The 19,299-nt window shown below is 40.1% G+C and overlaps 2 protein-coding genes across 4 annotated transcripts; one reads left to right on the plus strand and one right to left on the minus strand.

Annotated features, from left to right (window-relative positions):
- The first annotated feature begins 139 nt into the window (after positions 1-139).
- cfap65 (cilia and flagella associated protein 65) lies at positions 140-12,236 on the plus strand. Its single transcript, XM_084544829.1, has 34 exons — positions 140-832; positions 987-1,174; positions 1,269-1,371; positions 1,880-2,046; positions 2,140-2,348; positions 2,750-2,886; positions 2,975-3,200; positions 3,352-3,620; positions 3,704-3,895; positions 4,053-4,288; positions 4,427-4,583; positions 4,784-4,912; positions 4,990-5,241; positions 5,332-5,471; positions 5,609-5,693; positions 5,790-5,936; positions 6,103-6,268; positions 6,428-6,556; positions 6,743-6,956; positions 7,142-7,270; positions 7,396-7,486; positions 7,619-7,704; positions 7,894-7,960; positions 8,049-8,159; positions 8,322-8,513; positions 8,824-8,964; positions 9,174-9,317; positions 9,486-9,602; positions 9,730-9,864; positions 9,951-10,001; positions 10,112-10,266; positions 10,461-10,592; positions 10,747-11,019; positions 11,111-12,236. Exons 1-34 carry the CDS (start codon positions 761-763, stop codon positions 11,154-11,156), a joined length of 5,088 nt encoding a protein of 1,695 aa, XP_084400955.1. The 5' UTR covers positions 140-760; the 3' UTR covers positions 11,157-12,236.
- LOC311488244 (FAST kinase domain-containing protein 3, mitochondrial-like) lies at positions 11,161-17,284 on the minus strand. 3 transcript variants are annotated; one of them, XM_084544830.1, is made up of 10 exons: positions 17,094-17,284; positions 16,051-16,928; positions 15,737-15,887; positions 15,425-15,612; positions 15,104-15,272; positions 14,681-14,766; positions 14,373-14,544; positions 14,054-14,123; positions 13,740-13,854; positions 11,162-13,187 (listed from the first exon to the last, which is right to left on the minus strand). In XM_084544830.1, the coding sequence occupies exons 2-10, from the start codon at positions 16,915-16,917 to the stop codon at positions 13,089-13,091; spliced, it is 1,917 nt and encodes a 638-aa protein (XP_084400956.1). In that variant the 5' UTR covers positions 16,918-16,928; positions 17,094-17,284; the 3' UTR covers positions 11,162-13,088. The 3 variants fall into 3 exon arrangements, with proteins under 3 accessions (XP_084400957.1, XP_084400956.1, XP_084400958.1); XM_084544831.1 differs by having other exon boundaries at positions 11,161-13,187; positions 16,051-17,101; XM_084544832.1 differs by lacking the exon at positions 11,162-13,187 and having other exon boundaries at positions 13,548-13,854.
- Between the last annotated feature and the right edge of the window lie 2,015 nt (positions 17,285-19,299).

A 19,299-nucleotide genomic window follows, 5' to 3' on the forward strand; every position in this document is an offset into this window, starting at 1 on the left:
AATCTACTGACGTTATCCTTGTATTTTGTAAAATGCTGTCAATATAATTTAACATTTATAGAATTTAATATATTTCAATTAAAATGCAACTTTAGAGGTTTTTGTGGACATGAATAGTTTGAATAATAAAGGTGAATTTGCTGTGTTCAATCCAATGAGTTTGAAATGAATGCAGATAGGACCGAAGAAGCAAATAACAGTGTGTGGAATTCCTTCAAAGACTTGAAATATATCCTGTACGTAACCCATAAACTGCATTTAAACTTTCCCTACATGTCCCTTACCGGTTGCCGTAATTTCTATGGCGACACAAACAATGTCTCGCAGCCATGGTAACGTCGTAGCCGACAAACTTCACTTCTGTCGGTTCCTGTTGTTGGCGGAGTTTTCATTACTCCTGTGGGATAAAAAGCGCCATTTTGTAAGCTTAATAGTTCCTTAATAGTTCAAGGTAAGTTTTCTTTTCGCGTGTTAGCTTCAGCAGTTTTAATTTAACATGAACGTTATACAGTCATAAGGTGTCTACGTCCTAGCCGTGCTGTAGCTAGTTTGCTACCATAATTTAGCACCCCATTAATTCTAAACTACTCTTTTAGCTTAGTTTTAGTTTGAGGAAGGCTACCTCTTAGAAACTGCTGCGTTAGTAGTGTGAAATTACAAATAAATGTTCAACTTGGAAGAGTAGGAACGTTTTCATATATAAAACATAAACTCATAGATAGATTGTATAGACTTAAAATGATTTCTCTTTTTCCCAGTCATGTTAGCTCAAGCTCAGGGTCCTGGCCCTGTGGTGTCTGGACCTCCATGGAAGCACTTCACCTCTGCAAAGGTTACCAAACTAACTTCACCCTGTGTATCAAACATGTTAGGCCTACTGGCCGGTTAGATTTGCTCAATTTATAACTTTTTAAGCTACCCTAACTGAACAGGGGTTCTGTGTCTTTTTCCAAATCTCACATTATCTGCAACACCCCACCTGGCAGAATCCAGGGACTCGCCGGAGGCAACAGGGTGGAAAGTACAGACAACTAGCATGCGGACCAAAACGCTGCTTCTTAGGATTGGAAACTAGGCCAGAGCTGGTCTGGGAGGACTGGGACCATGGACAAGAGTACACCAAGACATTAGAGTTAAAGAACATTTATAGCAAGCTGCAGAAGCTAAACATAAGGTCTTACTAACTCACAAACACACAGAAGCTATTCCAGGTTATATATTTTAATTTGTAGCCCAGATTAATATACCTCACCTTTGCCTCCTCACAGACCTCCAGTGTCCAGGTTTTTCTCTGTCATGAGTTCAGAGACAATTGTTCTCAGCCAAGGGACTTCCTTCTCAATGCCAGTCACCTTTAGACCGCTGCAAAGGGTAACACATCCCGAAATGTATATAAATCAATAGAACTTGATATTATAGGTGTTTTGAAAGACAGTGTGCACTGGGGCTTTTGAAAGTAAGGGAAAAAGTGTAATAGGTCAACAGTATCACAGCCGGCATACCCAAACAATTACATTCTAAATTGAAGACTCTTCAGTCAGGAGTGATATATACAGTACAAGGAATTTTTATAAAAATCTTCACAAACATTTACAACATGGGCTGAATGAACTACTATTAACGTAGACACAAAGTAGATAAGGACATCTAAAAAAATAAAAAAACTCAATTAGCCCATTATGGGTTGCCCTGTATTTTGCTATGTTTATACATAATGACAAAGTTGAGTGATTCCATAATATGAAATGGTATAAAGAGTGATAGAAAGGACTTGAAATAATAAGAATAATTATTAGGAATATGATAAAGTGATTCTTTACTATTGTTTCATATCTTCTGCCTCTAATACTTTATGCTTTTATCTAACTGCATGGGACAGTGTGAGTATGAGGACAGCATTGAGTTTCAAGGTAAAGAAGGCAGCTTTCAAGTATGCCTCCGTGCCATCATTCCCTGTCATGCCCTGGAGGTACCTGAATCTGTGATGGTCCCACTTTGTGCTGTTCAGCACTCCACGCATACTAAATTCCTGCTAAAAAATTCCAGGTATATATATGAGTGTCACTATGTGTCCATGTCCCTCCAAATGCATATGTCTGTGTTAGACTGCAAGGACATCAACATCTTTTGTTCCTTCAGTAAACTTCAGACATGCTTCCGATGGGAGTGTGCAGAACCATTCCAACTGAGCCCAGAGCAAGGACTGTTGAAGCCCGGCCACGAGTGTCACATCACGGTGGTGTTCCGGCCACAAGAGGCACAGTTGTACCAGCAGCAGGCGTACTGCCGGTTTGGAGAAGAAGTGGACAAGGCAGAGAGCTACTGCACTGTGCTTCTACAGGCATTAGGTAGTGTAACTAGTAGCAGATTATTAGATGCAAAGATGTTGGTTACAGTGTCTGTTGTTAACAGGAATTTCAGTGGTTACTGAATAAACTCACCAGCTTTGAAAATATACTGAGCATACAGTATTAATCACTACTAAAACTGTATAATTATCAGTATGTGATTCAAATGTGTATGGATCAGCTTGCTACCAAAAACTAGAGATGAGAATGACACTTGTTATCGTTCTGATCAGTGTTTTGTTCTGTTTGTTTTAATTCCAATATTATTTTTTAAATAGAGACTGCTTAGGGCTGTAACATGGATTGAACAACATGGCAACAGACTATACATTCACTTAGTCTGAGAACACTGTGTGAAATGACATGAGGCTCCAGAACCTTTACATTTGCTTTCTTTTCAGCTAAATACCCGTACCTCCAGCTAAGAAATCCCAGTATAAAGGAAGGAGAGGAACATGGCGATCCTGTGCTGTGCTTTGGTTCTGTGGCTATTGGCAAAAGTTTGCAGAAACACTTAGACATCATCAACCCCTCTCCTGTGGGTATCGTATATAGATAAACAAATACAAATGCAGATTCACAGCGGCCTTCTCTCACATCTCTCATTTTGTGACCTTCATCACCAGGTAACTGTGTCTTTTTCTCTGTCACAACCATCCAATGGGATACCTTTGTGTGGATCAGAGTTCACCTGTGATATCACCAGGGCTAAGGTGGCACCTGGTGGAACGCTTCATGCTACTGTGACTTATTCACCTGCTGTGGTGGATACCATCTCTGTCGAGTACTTGTCTCTAAAATATAAGGGGGAACTTAATGACACTCTGCTCAAACTCACTGGAAAATGTATTGGTAAGTCACACATGCATTTGAAAACAACCTTTGTGTTGTCTTCTTAGAAAGACAAATGAATGTATTTTACACTGAAATATCCTTCAAATGAACAAAGAAGGTAATCTTTAGTTAGTAATCTAAGTTAAAATATATATATATTTGTGACTAGGTCCCACAGTTTCATTGTCCTCCTCTGTGTTGGACTTTGGATGTGTTGAGGAAGGAGGAACAGTTGTACAGACCGTGGAGCTAGTTAATTCTTCACCTGTTGAGGCTTGCTACCACTGGGACATTGACTGCTGTGGGAACAGTGTGTTTCGCCTCCTACCAGCAAGTGGCACTGTGCTCCCACATAGTCATACCACTCTGAAGGCAGTTTATAGGCCCACGCTCCCTATCGCACACTACAGGAGAGTGGCGTGTCTCATACTACACAGGGTAAGAGCAAATTCGTACACACTTAAAATGTGCAAACAGGCAAAATTAAAACTACCTACCTACTTATCCAATCTGACCTTTAGGACCCTGTGTTCCTTGACCTGATTGGTACCTGTCACTCAGAGCTCCAGCAACCAGCCATACTAAAACCTGAACATTTGGTTCTACATAAGCTTCACTGGCACCGCAGAGAGCACTCACCAGACACTCTGAGTGACATGCAGCAAGATCATATACTCATGAACCAGCAGGAGTCACGCTCGGTTTTGGATGAGGTATACTTTGAAAAAAAAGATGACATAATAACAGATTTTCTGTTTTAAATATGTTATACGAAAAAAACAAGCATGTATTAACACCGGCTGTCACTAGTAGGCTCGATGTAAGCCTTGTATTATCTCTGACTTCATTCTCTGTCTCATTTTCTTGTAGTCTAACCCAGGATTTGACAGGCCTCCTGTCCTGTTGACTACTCCCATGGGAGAACTTTACCAGACCAGCTTAGGATGCATGGATCCTCTCTCTTCAAGATCTTCTTTATCGTCTCTCCATGTATCTGTGGTGCCAAATGAACTGCTGTTTAATCATAAAATGACACCTTCTTTGTGTACTTCATCAGTTTTCTCGCAGTCTGTTTCCCTCAAGAATCACACCGGAGGAAAACTCAGGTAGCTCTACTTGTCACGGATGGTAGTTTTTCCACTATAGCTGTAAACATACTATTTTTCCTTTGCATGCAATTTGTCTTTACTATCTGCTTGTTTGACCAATAAGGCTTACACAAATTTAATCTGATCCTGTTCCAGTCTAGTGTGGACTGTTGCCCAAGATTCTCCATTCTCTGTCTCTCCCTCATCATGTGACTTGGCAGCACTGAAGTCCACCTCATTTAGAGTGACTTATAGCCCCAAACAGCTCAATACCCTGCATGGAGCTCAACTTGAATGCTTTGCATACTATAAGGTAGTATCTTTGGATTACATTACACATTTGTGCAATGCCGGACGATTACACATCGTCCGGCATTGCTTTTTTTTAAGTTAGTAAAGCAAATAAGGGCTCTTTCATTTTTTTCTTATTTGTCTTAATCATTTGTTGTAAGAACCTAACAGTTTCATGCTTTAAAAGTTTTGCACCCACTCTTACCTCTCTGAATGCTGTAGGACAGTCAAGGTATCAGGGAGCAACTGCTGTGTCCACCCAGTTGTGTGACTGTCAGAGTCATTGGCCACTCCTTTCAGCCAGGCGAAGAACTTTTCATCCCATCCTGCTCACTGAAACCCCCTCAAGTGGTGAGGCACATGCAGATTTCATGCTGTTTAGCTAATCCATCTATTTCACACACACATATATATATTGTTCTTTCAAGGTATTTCCAGCCCTGAGTGACATTTCCTATCGGACGGTGCTACTTCAGAATGATGGAGACCTGCCCCTCACTTTCTGTCTGGACCACAGTGCAAACCTTGGCTTGGCAGAATCTGTGTTTGTAGTGCCGAGCTGTGGTCTGATCCAGCCGCAGCATCATCAAATTCTCACCCTCAGAACAATTCCGACCGAAGACTGTCCCAAACAGGGGTTTAACTTGTGTCTGCAGTTCAATGCTGCTAAATTTACAAAGGTACTACACTACACAAGGACACCGGGAATAGGACGTATCACACGTCAATCAAACGTTTTTCCCCCCTTTTAATATCACTGTTTTCTTTAGGAACTGACAGTTTTTTGTGTGGTGGAAAAGCCAAGTGTGTTTCTGGAAGGAGGCAGCACTTTATATTTCCAGCCAACAGCTGTGGGCTCACAAAGCCAACGCACCCATCGCATCAGGAATTTCAGCCGGCTGCCTGTACGGTTGGTTGGCCGTTTTGTTATCTCACTGTTGTTATTCTGGTCCTGTTTTCTGACAGTTTATTGTTTGTAGTCTGGATTTATCTCAGCGTAATTAATCTTGTCTACATCTGGCTTTCTGTGATTGTCCATCATGACAGGTTCAAATGGAGCATTCCAGCTCCAGACCAGGAGCTTATCTTTGTAGAACCAGATGCTGGCGAACTGCATCCGAATGAGAGCTCAGTGAGAGACAGAGTCCCACATACTGTATATTTATCTATGGTAACTTTGCAACTTTGTACAAAAGATTTACTGAGCAGTTGTTGATTTTTATTACAGTTCCAGACGTGGTCCTTCATTCCACTGGCAGAGAAAACATACACAGTCAAACCTACTCTTACCTTCTGGCCGAGCCTGACTGATGGATCTAACAAGTCCCACCTCAGCTTTAAAGTGGTGGGAATTGGTTCCAAGGGCACCATAGAGGTGGGACTCTCATTGGTTTTGCAGTTTTAAATTTGTGTTATACATGGTTATACATTTGTGTATATGTGTTGTTTACAAGAAAATTCAAGTATGTTTTAAACAGTTTTAGAGCATGAATAGACCTTGAATTTAACCAAACAGGGCGTGCATTTTGTTTCCTTCCCAGGCAGAGAGAGCAGTCCTGGATGTGGGGGAGGCCCTAATTGGAAGCAATCGGTCAATTGAGATTCCTCTAGTGAACAACAACCCCTGTCCCGTCTCCTTTTGTCTCATCGTAGAGCAGAACCTTCTGGACGATGAACTTTCTTATGACCCCAAAGCTGAGCCAAGTGGTAATTTATTTTGCTGGCTTTATCTGGAACTATTTTACTGTGTATGCATGATATTCAACAGTTCTCTATGACATAATATTTAATATTAGACTCTGTTAGTAAGATAAATAAGTATTTTTCTATATTGTAGACTAAGTATGTCTTGTCTGTCTCTTTTAGCTTTACAACTGGACTGTAAGAGCGCAACTATTGCCTCACACACTACAATGAAACTACAATCAACAGTCAAACCACACAGACGAGCCCAGTATCTGTGGACCATCAGTTACCAGACACTAAATGCTAGCGGTAGACGAAAAACATACACACAACAAACTACTAATTCTATTCTACAATGTCATTATCAGTACTTACTATGCTCTCTCTCTCTCTCTCTCTCGCTCTCTCTCTCTCGCTCTCTCTCTCTCTCTCTCTCTCGCTCTCTCTCTCTCTCTCTCTCTCTCTCTCCCTCTCTCTCTCTCTCTCTCTCTGTAGGGTTTGTGTTGTCCTCTCCTCAGGCACTATGCGAAGTGCGAGTTAAGGGTGTGTTTCCAACCATACAGGTGATTGATGCGTGTGGTGGTGGCAGTGTGGGCAGGCTAAGCAAGGTGGATCTTTGGAAGCTCTTCTCATTGGACAGGCTCAATGAGCTCTTGCTGTCTAGTCCATCTTCTGCAGAACTGACTTTTAGAACCCCCACCAGGCACAGGTTAGGGGCTGAATTAGAAACAGTTAAACAGTGGTGTCATTGTTTATTTTGGGGTTACAGTGTTAAATTTTGATGTGATTCATTCATTCATTTATGATTCATTATTGCAAATGAATAATTTATTAAATAATAAATGCCACAATTTACAGTGTATGCATGACCATGTCTTCTCTTCCTGTCTCTAGCCTGCGCAGCTGTCCTTCAATCTTCACTAAAGCCGTGTTGGATTTCAACTTTAGTTCTGCTCCCTTACATTCAGACTCTTCAAATTTTGGACTAATGTTTCACAACCCTGGTTCTGTCCCTGTAGACTGGTACGTAAACAACTCAGTGTAGAAAATATCTGTATCACCATTATCCTCTTTTACAATGAAAACTGTTAACATTCTGCTAATCTACTAATGGCTCATCTACATATTTTTGGCTTCTTGAATATTAGGGCATTCTTGTTTCCAGCGGACCAACAGATAGAGTTGGAGTATTGGACAGAGACTGGAGAATTTACCAGCACTGAGCTGTACCAGATGAAGGTCAGTTCAAATTATTATCAAAAAGCATTCAAATGTTGTTGTTGTTTTTTTAACATATCAGCTTGTGATAAAAAATTATTGAGGATTCATCTAAGGCAAAGATGTAAAACAAACATTTTATCTCATTGACAGGTTCAGGAGAACAAACTGTTCAGCGTTTCCCCTCGGTCTGGAACTTTGCTTCCTGGCCAGAAGAGGGCAGTGTATTTCAGCTACAGGTCAGAGAACATTACACTGTACCATATATCTCACATAACCATGTCTCATTTGAAAACAGTTGCCTAATTGCTTTTATGTAATTAGTAAATTATTAGACTGTTGTGAGTGTATGTGTTTGCAGTAGGCAGCTCTTATATGAATATACTAATGATGTAATACAAAAAACATCTCAACGTTGTCCTTCACAGTCATGACTTTGCTGGAACAGATCGGTTTCCTGTTGTGTTCAAACTCTCTCACGGCAGAGAGATCTTGGTGAGTCTTATTGCAGTATTGTTTCTTATGTTTTCTGTGGGAAAGTTTTCATTACCTTTGTTCGCATGTGATGTGTTCATTCATGCAGCTGAACTTACAAGGGGTGACAGTGGAGAGAGACAGACCATATCTCCACTTTGCCTCTGATCAACACGTCTTCACTTCTGTAACTATTGGGGACTGCAATCCTCCGAGGCAGGTGTGTGTTTGTTTTTTCCAAAACTAAATCCATACACTGAGTGGACTTTTCACAGTGTTCTGAAACATGTGTTGTTTTTTATATTATACAACACCCATCTGCTTAGCTTACAGCTTTAGTCTTGGATTGTCATCCATGTGTGTGTGTGTATTTGGTATGCAGGTGTATAAATTATACAATGGTGGTGCAGTACCAGTCCATTATGAAGTGGACACAGGCGTGTTGTCACAACTTCATGTGGACAATTTCAACCATCCAGTGCTGTGCTGCCTCAATCCAGTCGGAGAAGTTCTTCCTGGGAAGACGGCCATGCTGGAATGGATCTTCTCTCCATTGGAGGCTAAGACGTACCACGTATGGACCAAACCATACTCTGCATCCCTTATGTGCTGTCTCATTGTCCCGTCACAACCTTTGTATTGCATGACACCATGTTCTTTAAGTGTTTTCTTTTTTATTGTTATCATTGAACCAATAGAAATTTAGAAATCAAAAGGAATTAGATAAACGAAAGACTGATAAAAGTTAACTGATGGATTTTCTTTGATTCAGAATAATACCTCCTAACACAGTAGTGTTTGTTTGGAAAGTTAATTTGCACAGCCTGTTCTTAAATGCTAATGACAATCTTTGATTTACGTCTTTCTCCTGTTTGTATCACCAGATGGATGTTCCGATCCACGTCCAGGATAGTGACTTGACACTGGTCAAGTTTCAGGGATGTGGCATTAATACTACAACACTGGGCTCCTTGAACACATTTACACAGAGTAAGGTTTCTCAGAAGGTGCCCTTCCCAGGACAGGTGAGAGCCTTTATGAACTGAGTTAGATGAATACAGATACTAAATTTAAATGAAGGAAGTACAACCCTCTTGCAAGACAGAGCTTTTGTCTTTTTTTTGTAACCTTTAAATAATATTTCAATTGGGATCTAATAAAATATCATCTTTTCAGTAGGATGATTTGAGGCTATATGTATTCATCTATGTTTGTGTGTGTTTATGTCGTGTAGGTATTATTCCTCTCTGAAGACAGCGTCCGTCTCGGAAACATCCCAGTGGGCTCACAATCTTCAAGAATCCTCTTCCTCACCAATGTCTCCTACACAGACACTGTCTACTACACATGGGACTTGCCTCAGCCAGGCAACCAACAGGTACAGGAAGGTGTACAGGTAGCCTTAGTTTGTGCATTGATTTTCATCAAAATCAGTACAATCAATCTTGTTGTCTATTTGCCAAATTAATCAAGTGTTCAAATTTGAGATAAAAGGGTAGTTATATCACTACTCACCAGCTGTGCATTTACATATGTACTGTGTTAGGTGGTGCAGATCCTCCCAGAGCGTGGCTGTCTTAGACCAGCAGAGTGTGTCCTTTGTGTCCTTACATTCACTTCTACTGACTACCCCACCATTTATCAGCTGGACCTTGTCTGTCAGGTACCGCAGCACAAGTTTAGATTTAAAGCTGAATTAAAGGACATGGTGAAAGTCCAATATTGACTTACATTTCAGCACAGGTTTTGTAGATGGTTTCTTAAAATTAAGTTGTGTCCTTCTTTTCCAGGTCACTCGAGAAGCTGCACTCACTCTGTATCATGACGCTTTGCAGTGCTGGGAAGAAGAAAGAGATGCACAGCAAGATGAACTCATGATCACAGACAAAAATGATACAGAGAGTCAAAGGGTGTTGATAGATAAGGTTTTAAATCTGAGACAAATTGACTAACTTTTTGAGATTATATTGAAATGTTTTAACATTAACATTAACATTTTGTCTTGACACAGGAACCTCTAGCAGCTCCTGCAAGAAAAGGGCCACCACTGAGAAAATATAAAGTATGATATTTTTATAATTGTATTAGTTTAGAGACATGCTATAGAAACATTGAAAAGACAACTTTATTTTCACTGCACCTTTATGTCTCACTTCTCCTTTCCCCTTTCAGACTCTTCCTCCTATCTCTGCCAGCAGTAATTGTGAAACAGTGGGCAGAGTGCGGAAGCGCCCTGAACCCCCTCAGCCTGCTCTGCTGCATCTGGAGGTTACAGCACACTCCCATGGGCTTCAGGAGTACCTAACACACTTTCCTAGGCATTATAGGTGAAGTATTTTGTAATACACAAAGTCCTCACAGTGTAAATACATAACTTCTACAACATCCTTTATAAGTCTCTTTACACATGAAATGTTTTTTTATTGTTTCAAGTTTATTAGTTGTCATTCTTTCTTCAAAAATTAAGTCCACAATCTGTAATTTTAAAGAAATTATTTTTTACCCCTGCTGCCTTTCTAAGATACCTCCAGTCAGTTAAGACTCAGCCACCAGAAACCACCTCTTCAAGCACATCCCTCCATGATTGGCTGTCGACACCTACACGTGGCCCTGAGAAAGACGTCCTAGTGCACATATTTACCTCTATGCTAAGGTAACACCAGCCTGACATATTTACAGAATTTAACTTTTGATGTGTTTTTTTATATTAAGTGCATTATTTGGATCCTTTTGGTGATGGTTGGCTATTTACAGTTAAACCCACTGTACGAATTAATTATGTATTAAGATGAGTTATGTGTTTTCAGGGACATACTTGATGATTCAGCCTTTGTCCAGTCCCTGATTTCTGTGGCATCCAAGCCAATCATCTACCAGCCTAGAGAAACATCTTCTCAATCCCCCTGTCTACCAAAGTCTCCTACCTCTTCTTCTCCCCTTACACCACGACGTGTGCCTGCTGACGTGAGTGAATATGTTTTGATGAACACCCTCCAGAACCTGATGATGGAAGCGGTCAGAGGAGAGCTCGTCCTTACATCTCACCCCCGCACCATTATCTTGCCACCAGTTTCTGCCAGGTTAATACACACACTCTCAGTGGTCCTTTCAGTGTTACTTTTTTCTTCTATGTTACATTTGTCATTTGTTACATATTTTGTGCTCCATTAGATGCAGAAGGACATCCAACACCATGGCCGGGGAGGAGAAGGCTTGAAGAGCACGTAATCAGCAAAGACTTAATTCCCATCATCTACCCAACATACTAGAGGTCTGTCTCCCTAGACTGCTTTCATTAAAACTCATTCTTATTCAATTTGACACATGTCCTGTATCCCATCCAGTGCCATCCATAGTTTTGTCCACCTCCATCTCAACAACTTTCTTCGTCTTATTCCTTAGAAACATGTCCATAAAGATGTGAGTACAGAACATTTCAGCTTATCAGGTCTAGCGCTGGTTGGTTTGAATGTGATAACAAGAAACAAGGAAACATAACACCATGGCAATGAATACTAAATTCTATTTTCTATTTTTCACACTGTGACTGTGAATTGTGTACGTCAGAGGCTACAAAAGCAGCAAGGTTTCAATATTTAATATGTGGGTTTTGACTAGTAGTACTTAAGATGACCATTAACATAACATGAATGTTTTTATTTTTTTCTTGTTCAACTCTGAGCACACATTGCATCTTTTCACAGTATTTCTATGTCTGATCAAGCAATAATAATATGGGCAATGGTACATCTGGGGGTGTCGTTTTGTAGTATATCCATTTGTTCTGAATTAGATGCTGCCCATTGTCAGCTGTTCTTAGTATTTGTTTTGAATCAATCACCAGTCCATCAGATACTGTGAAGCTATTGTGGTCTTTTATTTTCATCAAATAAAAACATATTGTATGTTATTTACACCTATAAACATCTTTTTGGGTCAATGAGGCCGATCCTAAAAATCAAATACCACGGCAGACACCGCAAAAACATTCAATACATACCACTTATATACCACTTGATACTATCTACATATTATTACATATTTTGTGCTTAAATTAATCATAGTCACTCATTTTTACTTAACAACTTAAAGACTTAGCAGCAGTACAGAAAACTTCCATCATTATAAATAGGAAAATTATTTTTCAACTACCTCTCAGCAGCAGCTTCATGATAAAAAATAATCTTTGTCTTTCTTGTATTTATTTTAGCACACAAGAATGAGCTAGTTAGGTCCATATGTTTCAACACAATTTTTTTTTGAACAACACAATTTTCTGTTCTTTTACTGGTTTATATATATATAAAAAAAAAAAAAACATATTCAAGTTGCAGTTATACAACTAACATGGGCATAAAGTAGAGACTCCCTCATGCTTTATGTTTGAGGGTATTTACATCCGAAGTGGAGAAAATATGTCGGAATTACAAACATTTTTATATAGAGTCTGTTATTTCTGATGGCTAAAAAGCGATGGATGTTTGTCTCAAATGGTGTTTTATGGTCAGGTGTGGGAGAGTCCTTCATTATGTCTTCATCAGTTAAACAGGTAAAAGGTCTGAAGGTGTTTCCAAGTGGGATATTTGTATTTGGAAACTGTTGCTGTGACTGATTGATGATCATGAACGATTTACTATCAAATATTTAAAATGAACTCTTTATTTACAGTTAAGTTCAATCGACACTTTCGAGTTTATGGGACCATGTATAAAAATATGTCTAATTCATGCACCTTTTCTCCAGTTTAGATGTGATGTGAATACTTTCAAATACCTGAGAATCGTTACTCTAAGCACTTTATATAACTGTAACTTTAGTAAATGGCTAAAATAACAAAAATCGTGTCAGGGTCCAAACATGTATTCACACCATATTCACATGTGAGGACCTTACTATATATTTGTCTGTAACTATATTTCCAGTGTCTCTATTTCCTTGACAGAAACCATCAGTGGACATTTCTTTACTTTTTACGCTGAACATAAGGCAGATTGTTAAGGTCACGTGGATACAGACAAAAGTCAGAAAAAAAACAAAAAAAATGCAACAATTATCTCCAATAAGACACTATTGCCCCAAATCTTTCCACATAAGGTGGGTTATGTCACTCTTTGGTTTAACTTTTGCCCATCTTGTCAGGTAACTAAGATCACAGACTCAACTTTGTGATGGTGGGAAAGATCTTGTTATGCAGATATTGGACCTGTTCCTCTGGAGTTCTCAGCTTCTCAAATTCAAAATAAGGGATCTGAAAGAGAAAAGGAGAGAATATCTTTATGAGAGCCGGAGAATTAATTAAATCTTAAACATTCTGTATGTAAATATAAGAGAGGGGCATTTCATTGTTGAGCTACTTTTATTTGGATTTAATGCCTTGATGATAACAAATATAAAAAAGAGAAGGACAAAAAAGCTAAATCCATCATGAATTACATCATAGTATGTTCCAAAAAAGGTTTAAAAAAGGCTTCTACAGTTCTGAACTGAAGAAGCTACTCGGATGAGTGGTGAAACGTCTTCTCAAAAAACTCTACAAGTCCAGTTGTCTTTTTCGAACCTTTTTTGGATTTACCATGACCTGGATGACTGAGAACCTACACAGATATCATAGTATGTTAATAATAATCCAAAATACAGATGGAGTGATTTTTATTAGTGAGTAAATGTAAAAACCACATCTGCAAATAAAACTACAGTTTAGTTCTTCTTAGTTTACTCAGAAAATACTCACATTTGCAGATAACCAAACATCTGAGATATCTAGTTTAATGAGGAAGTTTGCAAGCTTTGTCGCACATACCTGCACCACCTCATAGCCTATGCTGCGGAGATGTCTCCTCTTAGTGGCTTCCTTGCCCAGCAGTTTTTGTGTGTTCCTGCAGAAATGGTTTTGACCATCCAGACACAGCGCAATTCTATACATGACCAAGACATGAAAAAAGGTTGGAATGATTAGTTAAGATAAAGAATGCATTAAGATCCTACGTGCCCCATTTTGAATTGGTTTGCACATTTGCAAATCGGGCATCTATATTTAAGTCCATAATTCCATAATAATTCCACGCATTATTTATGTGACGAAAGGACTCTAACAACACTAACGACTGTTCTTACCTTTTGTATGTGTCCTCCCACTGAGACGGAGGCAGAACAAATCCGTTCTCATCCAGGCATATCTCCATATCTGGACAGAAAAGGGAAACAGCATAAAAGGTGTAACAAAACAACTGACCATTTGGTAAGCCACTTTTTGAGGGATATAGCACAAAATCTTTTCACATTATGTATCTCAGTAGGCTAAATGTACAACTTATCAAGGGGGAGAGAGATACTGTGTGCCTTAACTCTCTAATTCCTGGTGTTGTGACACATTGAGGCGCTACATGCCCCATTCTTATCATATATTTCTATGATATATATGGTTGTAGCTTACCTATAGTGTATCCAATGTGAGTATAGATCCTGGTGGAGTACAGTTTTCCCCCCAGTAGCTGTACAAGTGGCCCTTTGACTTGTTTGTACATCAGATTATCCATATACGTCTCAAAGGCCTGGTCCATAGAGGAAAATTTCTTCACGTGGAGGAAGAAGGGCAGTCTGGGACCCTGATGAGGAAAGCATAGTGTGACCTCGTTAATCTTGCTGTTAGCAACTGAAAAAATACTTTAAATTCAAAAAGTCACCTCGAGAATTAACACAATTTACAAATCGACGAAACCTTCTTTACTGGGTATTACTTACCCAGTAGCATTTGCACTCTAATGAGGTGGAGAGATGGAGCTGTGTCAGTTGTCCCAGTGTGTTCTTGTCCATTGGCTGCCCTTGTGCTGCAGGACACACAAATACAGCTTACATCAGAGACATTTAGTAGCTTATTGTGCACATATTACACACATTGATATGCTGCACTGTAAAGGAGTGACTTAAAATACAAGAAATACATAGTTCTTTACCAAATAATTGGATAGGTACCACTTTACTCTGTTTGTGTATTTGAAGTGACAGCAGCAAGTAAAGAGAGTAAGAAAACTGTTTCTGAAGCTGTTTTGTTGAGCAACAAGCAGCAAAAGATATGACCCGAATATTTTCAATTTATTCAGCTCAGCTCTTGCAATATAGGAACTTTTGATGAATGAACTCTGACAACAGAAGCCTCACACATACCTTGTATCTTATGTAGGAAGTGAGGGCTGAAGATTTTGTGCATGTAGTTGAGCGGGACGCGTTCCAGGTGGATGCAGGCGTGCAACATATCTATCAGCGAGCGAGGCTGGAATTCGGAAAACCTTGCTGACAAAATGCTCTCCAGCTTTTTAAACATCTGACTGGAGCACTGAGGATTAATAGAGAGAAGACAGAAGAGAACCATTATAGCATGCTGTTATTCCACTGCCATTTCTTTAATCCTTGTCAAAACTTTTTTCATGGTTCCTGAACATCTGAAACCAATTTCTGCTCAAGAATGACGACTTGTAAGGGCCTCACCTGTGGCAGGTAGTTGAGTCTCCCCATGGCAACAATCTGTTTTGCTATCTGAAGTGTGGTGTGCGTCTCTCCCTTGCATACGAAGTTTTCAGCCACGGCTTCAAAGACTGGCTCAGAGCGACACCTCATTTGCAGACAGTACTCCATGACGGTGCTGATCAGCTCTGGATCGCACTTTCCCAGCCTCGCTGAAACACAAAACAGAATTTCATGATTCTCTTTTCCCATTCTTAGTTGTTGTTTTTGTTAAATTGTCACAGAATGGCTCGCACATGTTCACACCTCCGACGAGGTAAGACAAATGAATCATACCTGGCAGGCGTCTCTCCATAGCTGGCAGGAGTTCATCGTCATGCTGTCCCAAAGTCATTAGGGCAGAGAGTAACTTAATGATTTCAACATCGCTGAAAGCTTTAAAGACCCGTGATGCCCTGTGACTGAGCCTCAACACCAAGGAAATGGCCTGTGAAACAGAATATTAGTGTTATATCATCTCATGACATTCAACATAAAAATGTCAATCACATATTTTTCTAAATGTGCAATATAGTGTAAATAGATTCAGAACAGTTTCATTACAAAGGCTAAAGTTGTTAAGAGAGAGAAGGAGTTGTTGCGCTCCCTACCTGTCTCTGCTGTAACTTCACCAGGGACTGCAGAATATCACTGACTTGACTGGCTTTCAGTCGGTGGACCAGCGTTTGTGTGTGTCTGTGTAGAGCAGACAGAATCAGTCTCTGCTGCTGGCTGGCTGGCTCGTAAATCAAAGTCAGCAGGGAGTAGACTGTGGCAGCATCACTGGGAGAGACAGCACCCTCTTCTACAGCCACATCTATACAGTCCAGGACCTCTTTCAGCACGGGTGACTGGCGACCTTCCAGGGAACATGCCACCTTACCCAGGAGGCATAGCTGTGCCACCCCAACGTCCCTTTTGGAGAGGAGGTCCACACACTCATTCATCAGTCTGAGGACTTGAGGGCTGTGGGCTTCCAAGCCAACCTCCACACATGCGCCAAGTAAAATGGCCAGTCCCTCTGCCCTGTCATTGCTTGGATAGTCTACCAGCCTGGAGCACAGCTCGGGGATAACATCCTCATCAAACAGAGACTGAACATTCACTCGTGCAGCTGCATAGCTCTGTGGGTTGGAATATGGAGCGTAGGGAGAGATGTGTGGGGCTGCTCTTGCTGGCTTTAGTAGTGTCCCAGTGTGGTACGTGGTCAGTTCATCTTGTCTTTTTCCTGGCATGGGCACAGGAGTGTGGATAGGGGCTGCGCTCGCCAACTGTACCGCAGCGCCACGCGTTGTTTGGAAGCGACGCACACCGGTTACGCACGGTTGTTGCGCAACTATAGTTTTGCTAGCAAGCTCCACCTTTGGGCATCTGCCCACCGAATTGCAAAGAATAAGACCACGGTTTAGAGTAAAACACGCCGAGGCATGCTGACACGCAGCCCTGACAGACGCGGAGATACAAACGATGGACTTCATTGTTGTTCTTTCTGTCAAAAACACAAGGAAAGCCCCTGTCAGTCACTTTCTGTTGCTTTTACACACAATGAGACAAGCTGCCAAACTGACAGACAAGTTGAAACCTAAAGACAACAAGATACATAAACTGAAAACTGGCGTTACATTAAGAATGAAAATAAGGAAATCATACATACATGTCTTACACAATGACACCGAAGGTGAGTCCCTGCAAAGTTTCCTTGCGATCATATAGACGACGTACCTTCAGTGAGACAACAGGATAATGTAAGGCTGAGACATATTACAGAACTCCCCTTCAGCGTTTGGTAACGTGGTTGTGTAAGATGGCATGTGTTTACATGTGCTGCCACCCCGTGGTCAAATAATATACTGCATGCTGGTTGCATGTTATGTAGCTTGGTCATGTGACACACCGGATAGGGGTAAATGTGGTAGGGAGGAGGAGGAGAACTATAGAGGGGATTTCTCGTGGGTATCTGATTTTCGTTAAGCAGTGCGTTATAATTTAAAATTGACAGTTTCGAATAAGCTGCCAGGTCTGCAGTAAAACATGCCAGTGAATTGTTGACGCATTTTGCTCAAGAATTAAGATTTTTTTCCCATAAGATGTAACATACAAAGACATGTGAGGAAAAAAAACACGTGTCAAAGGAATGATTTCTTAATAGTATCTGATCTAAAGCATCTATAAATAAATTAACATTTAGTTCTACTATACAGCCCTTCTAAATAATGTACTCATCAGAAAGTGAAAGCATCAGCTTTGGTTCTAACAATCAAATCTGTTATAACTACAGAATTTACAGCACCACTGAGCCATACACTGTATGTATTAAGCCTACTATACCAACGCAGATATCAGTATCAGACTTCCCATTATGCACACATATGAGGAATTTGTTGTGGTGGTTAGTACTATACACATACACAAAAGTCTAAGAATATTAAACAATAAAGAACAAAACATAAATAGAGGATAAACTGTAATGTACACATTGCCCATTAAGAAAGTATGCATTCATTAACAAATAAGGTAGATAGATATAGATATAGATATAGATATAGCTACATATAAAGGATGTGTTCAGATTTCAAATATTGCCTGTTTTAAATGTACTGCTTTATTTAGCTATTCAGTATAACTAATAAAGTACATATAGTGTAACTTATTGTAGACAAAAATCTGGCATCAGCCTGAAAATATGTTTTCAATGTGCAGCACTTAGAATGATCTTATTGTGCCTAAAAATTTATCAGAATTACGATTTCTTTCTTCCACTTCCTCTACCCATTCCCTTTGTAAATACGTACTAGCAACAGCCAATCCATCAATATCCACAAGAGGGTGCTATATACTAAGAAACTGACTGACCTCACCGACTTCATATCGCCTCAAGTCATAGATAGGCCTACAGCTTTATTCACATTCACAGCTTGAGCACGCTAAGATCTGTAATATTACTGTCACAGGGACAGTGTTGATTTTTTTTGTATTGTTGGGACTGAGTACCCAATGAAATACTGCCAGTGGTTCGGTTGACGTTGCATATCTTTACTAGGGTTAATTTATTTTTTTTTGTTAATTCCCAGGGTGCCGTGTGTGCCTGTGTGTGGCCTGCAGTGTATAAAGGTTGATCCAAAAGTCATCAGCTCCCGCTATCTTCAAGACCATCTGTGTGTGTGTGTCCAAGTGTGTGTGTTACCCATCTGGCTGGTCCCTTCTATCTCTTTGCAAACAGGCGGCAACTCCACAAGCCCTCTGGACACAGGTTGGACGAAGAAGAAAGAGCAGAAATACCCTGAGCTTTCAAATGGTAAGCAGGGCAGACTTAGATAATATCTGTTATAATAAAGTTACTGTTGTGCCAGTAATGCTGATGAATCACTCTGAACAGTCAGTCTGGCTGTGTGGCTCCGTGTGTGGGTTGTTTTTGGTGAAGGAAGTGAAGAATGAGTGTAAAGTTTTCATTTCTTGACAAAAACCTGATGGTAATATTTACTCAAGTATCTGTTCCTAAAGCAACAATATGTCCCTTAAAAGAATACATGTTCAAAATATTTAATCATAATAAATTATAAAGCAACTAGTATTGACATCTTATATCAGCTTGTTGAAATTAGAACAAGCTAAAATACAAAAAACTTGTTTCACCGAGTGAAACTGGCAAAAGTCTTGGAAACTTCGGAGACAAAATGTTATTAACACGGTGGAATCACATCTGCGAGTGTGTTTCCCAAAACACATTGTACAGGAATAGTAACACACCATGAGTTGGCCAAATCGAATCTAATAATCAGAAGTTCAGCGGCGATGTTATCATTACTCACAAATGGATGTGACGCATTTGGAGAACATGTCTACTCTGTTCTGGTCGTGCC

This window comes from Chelon labrosus (genome assembly GCF_963514085.1).
Source record: "Chelon labrosus genome assembly, chromosome: 5".
In the NCBI taxonomy this organism is placed as follows: Eukaryota; Metazoa; Chordata; class Actinopteri; order Mugiliformes; family Mugilidae; genus Chelon; species Chelon labrosus.

Coding starts and splice junctions, on each gene's coding strand:
- cfap65 (XM_084544829.1), top strand. CDS start 761: ATGTTAGCTCAAGCTCAGGGTCCTGGCCCTGTGGTGTCTGGACCTCCA. Junction 8,514..8,823: donor TGGAGGCTAAGACGTACCAC/GTATGGACCAAA, acceptor TTGTATCACCAG/ATGGATGTTCCGATCCACGT. Junction 11,020..11,110: donor TTGCCACCAGTTTCTGCCAG/GTTAATACACAC, acceptor GTGCTCCATTAG/ATGCAGAAGGACATCCAACA.
- LOC311488244 (XM_084544831.1), bottom strand. CDS start 16,917: ATGAAGTCCATCGTTTGTATCTCCGCGTCTGTCAGGGCTGCGTGTCAG. Junction 15,888..16,050: donor TGAAGTTACAGCAGAGACAG/GTAGGGAGCGCA, acceptor TCTGTTTCACAG/GCCATTTCCTTGGTGTTGAG. Junction 14,767..15,103: donor CTTCCTACATAAGATACAAG/GTATGTGTGAGG, acceptor TGTGTCCTGCAG/CACAAGGGCAGCCAATGGAC.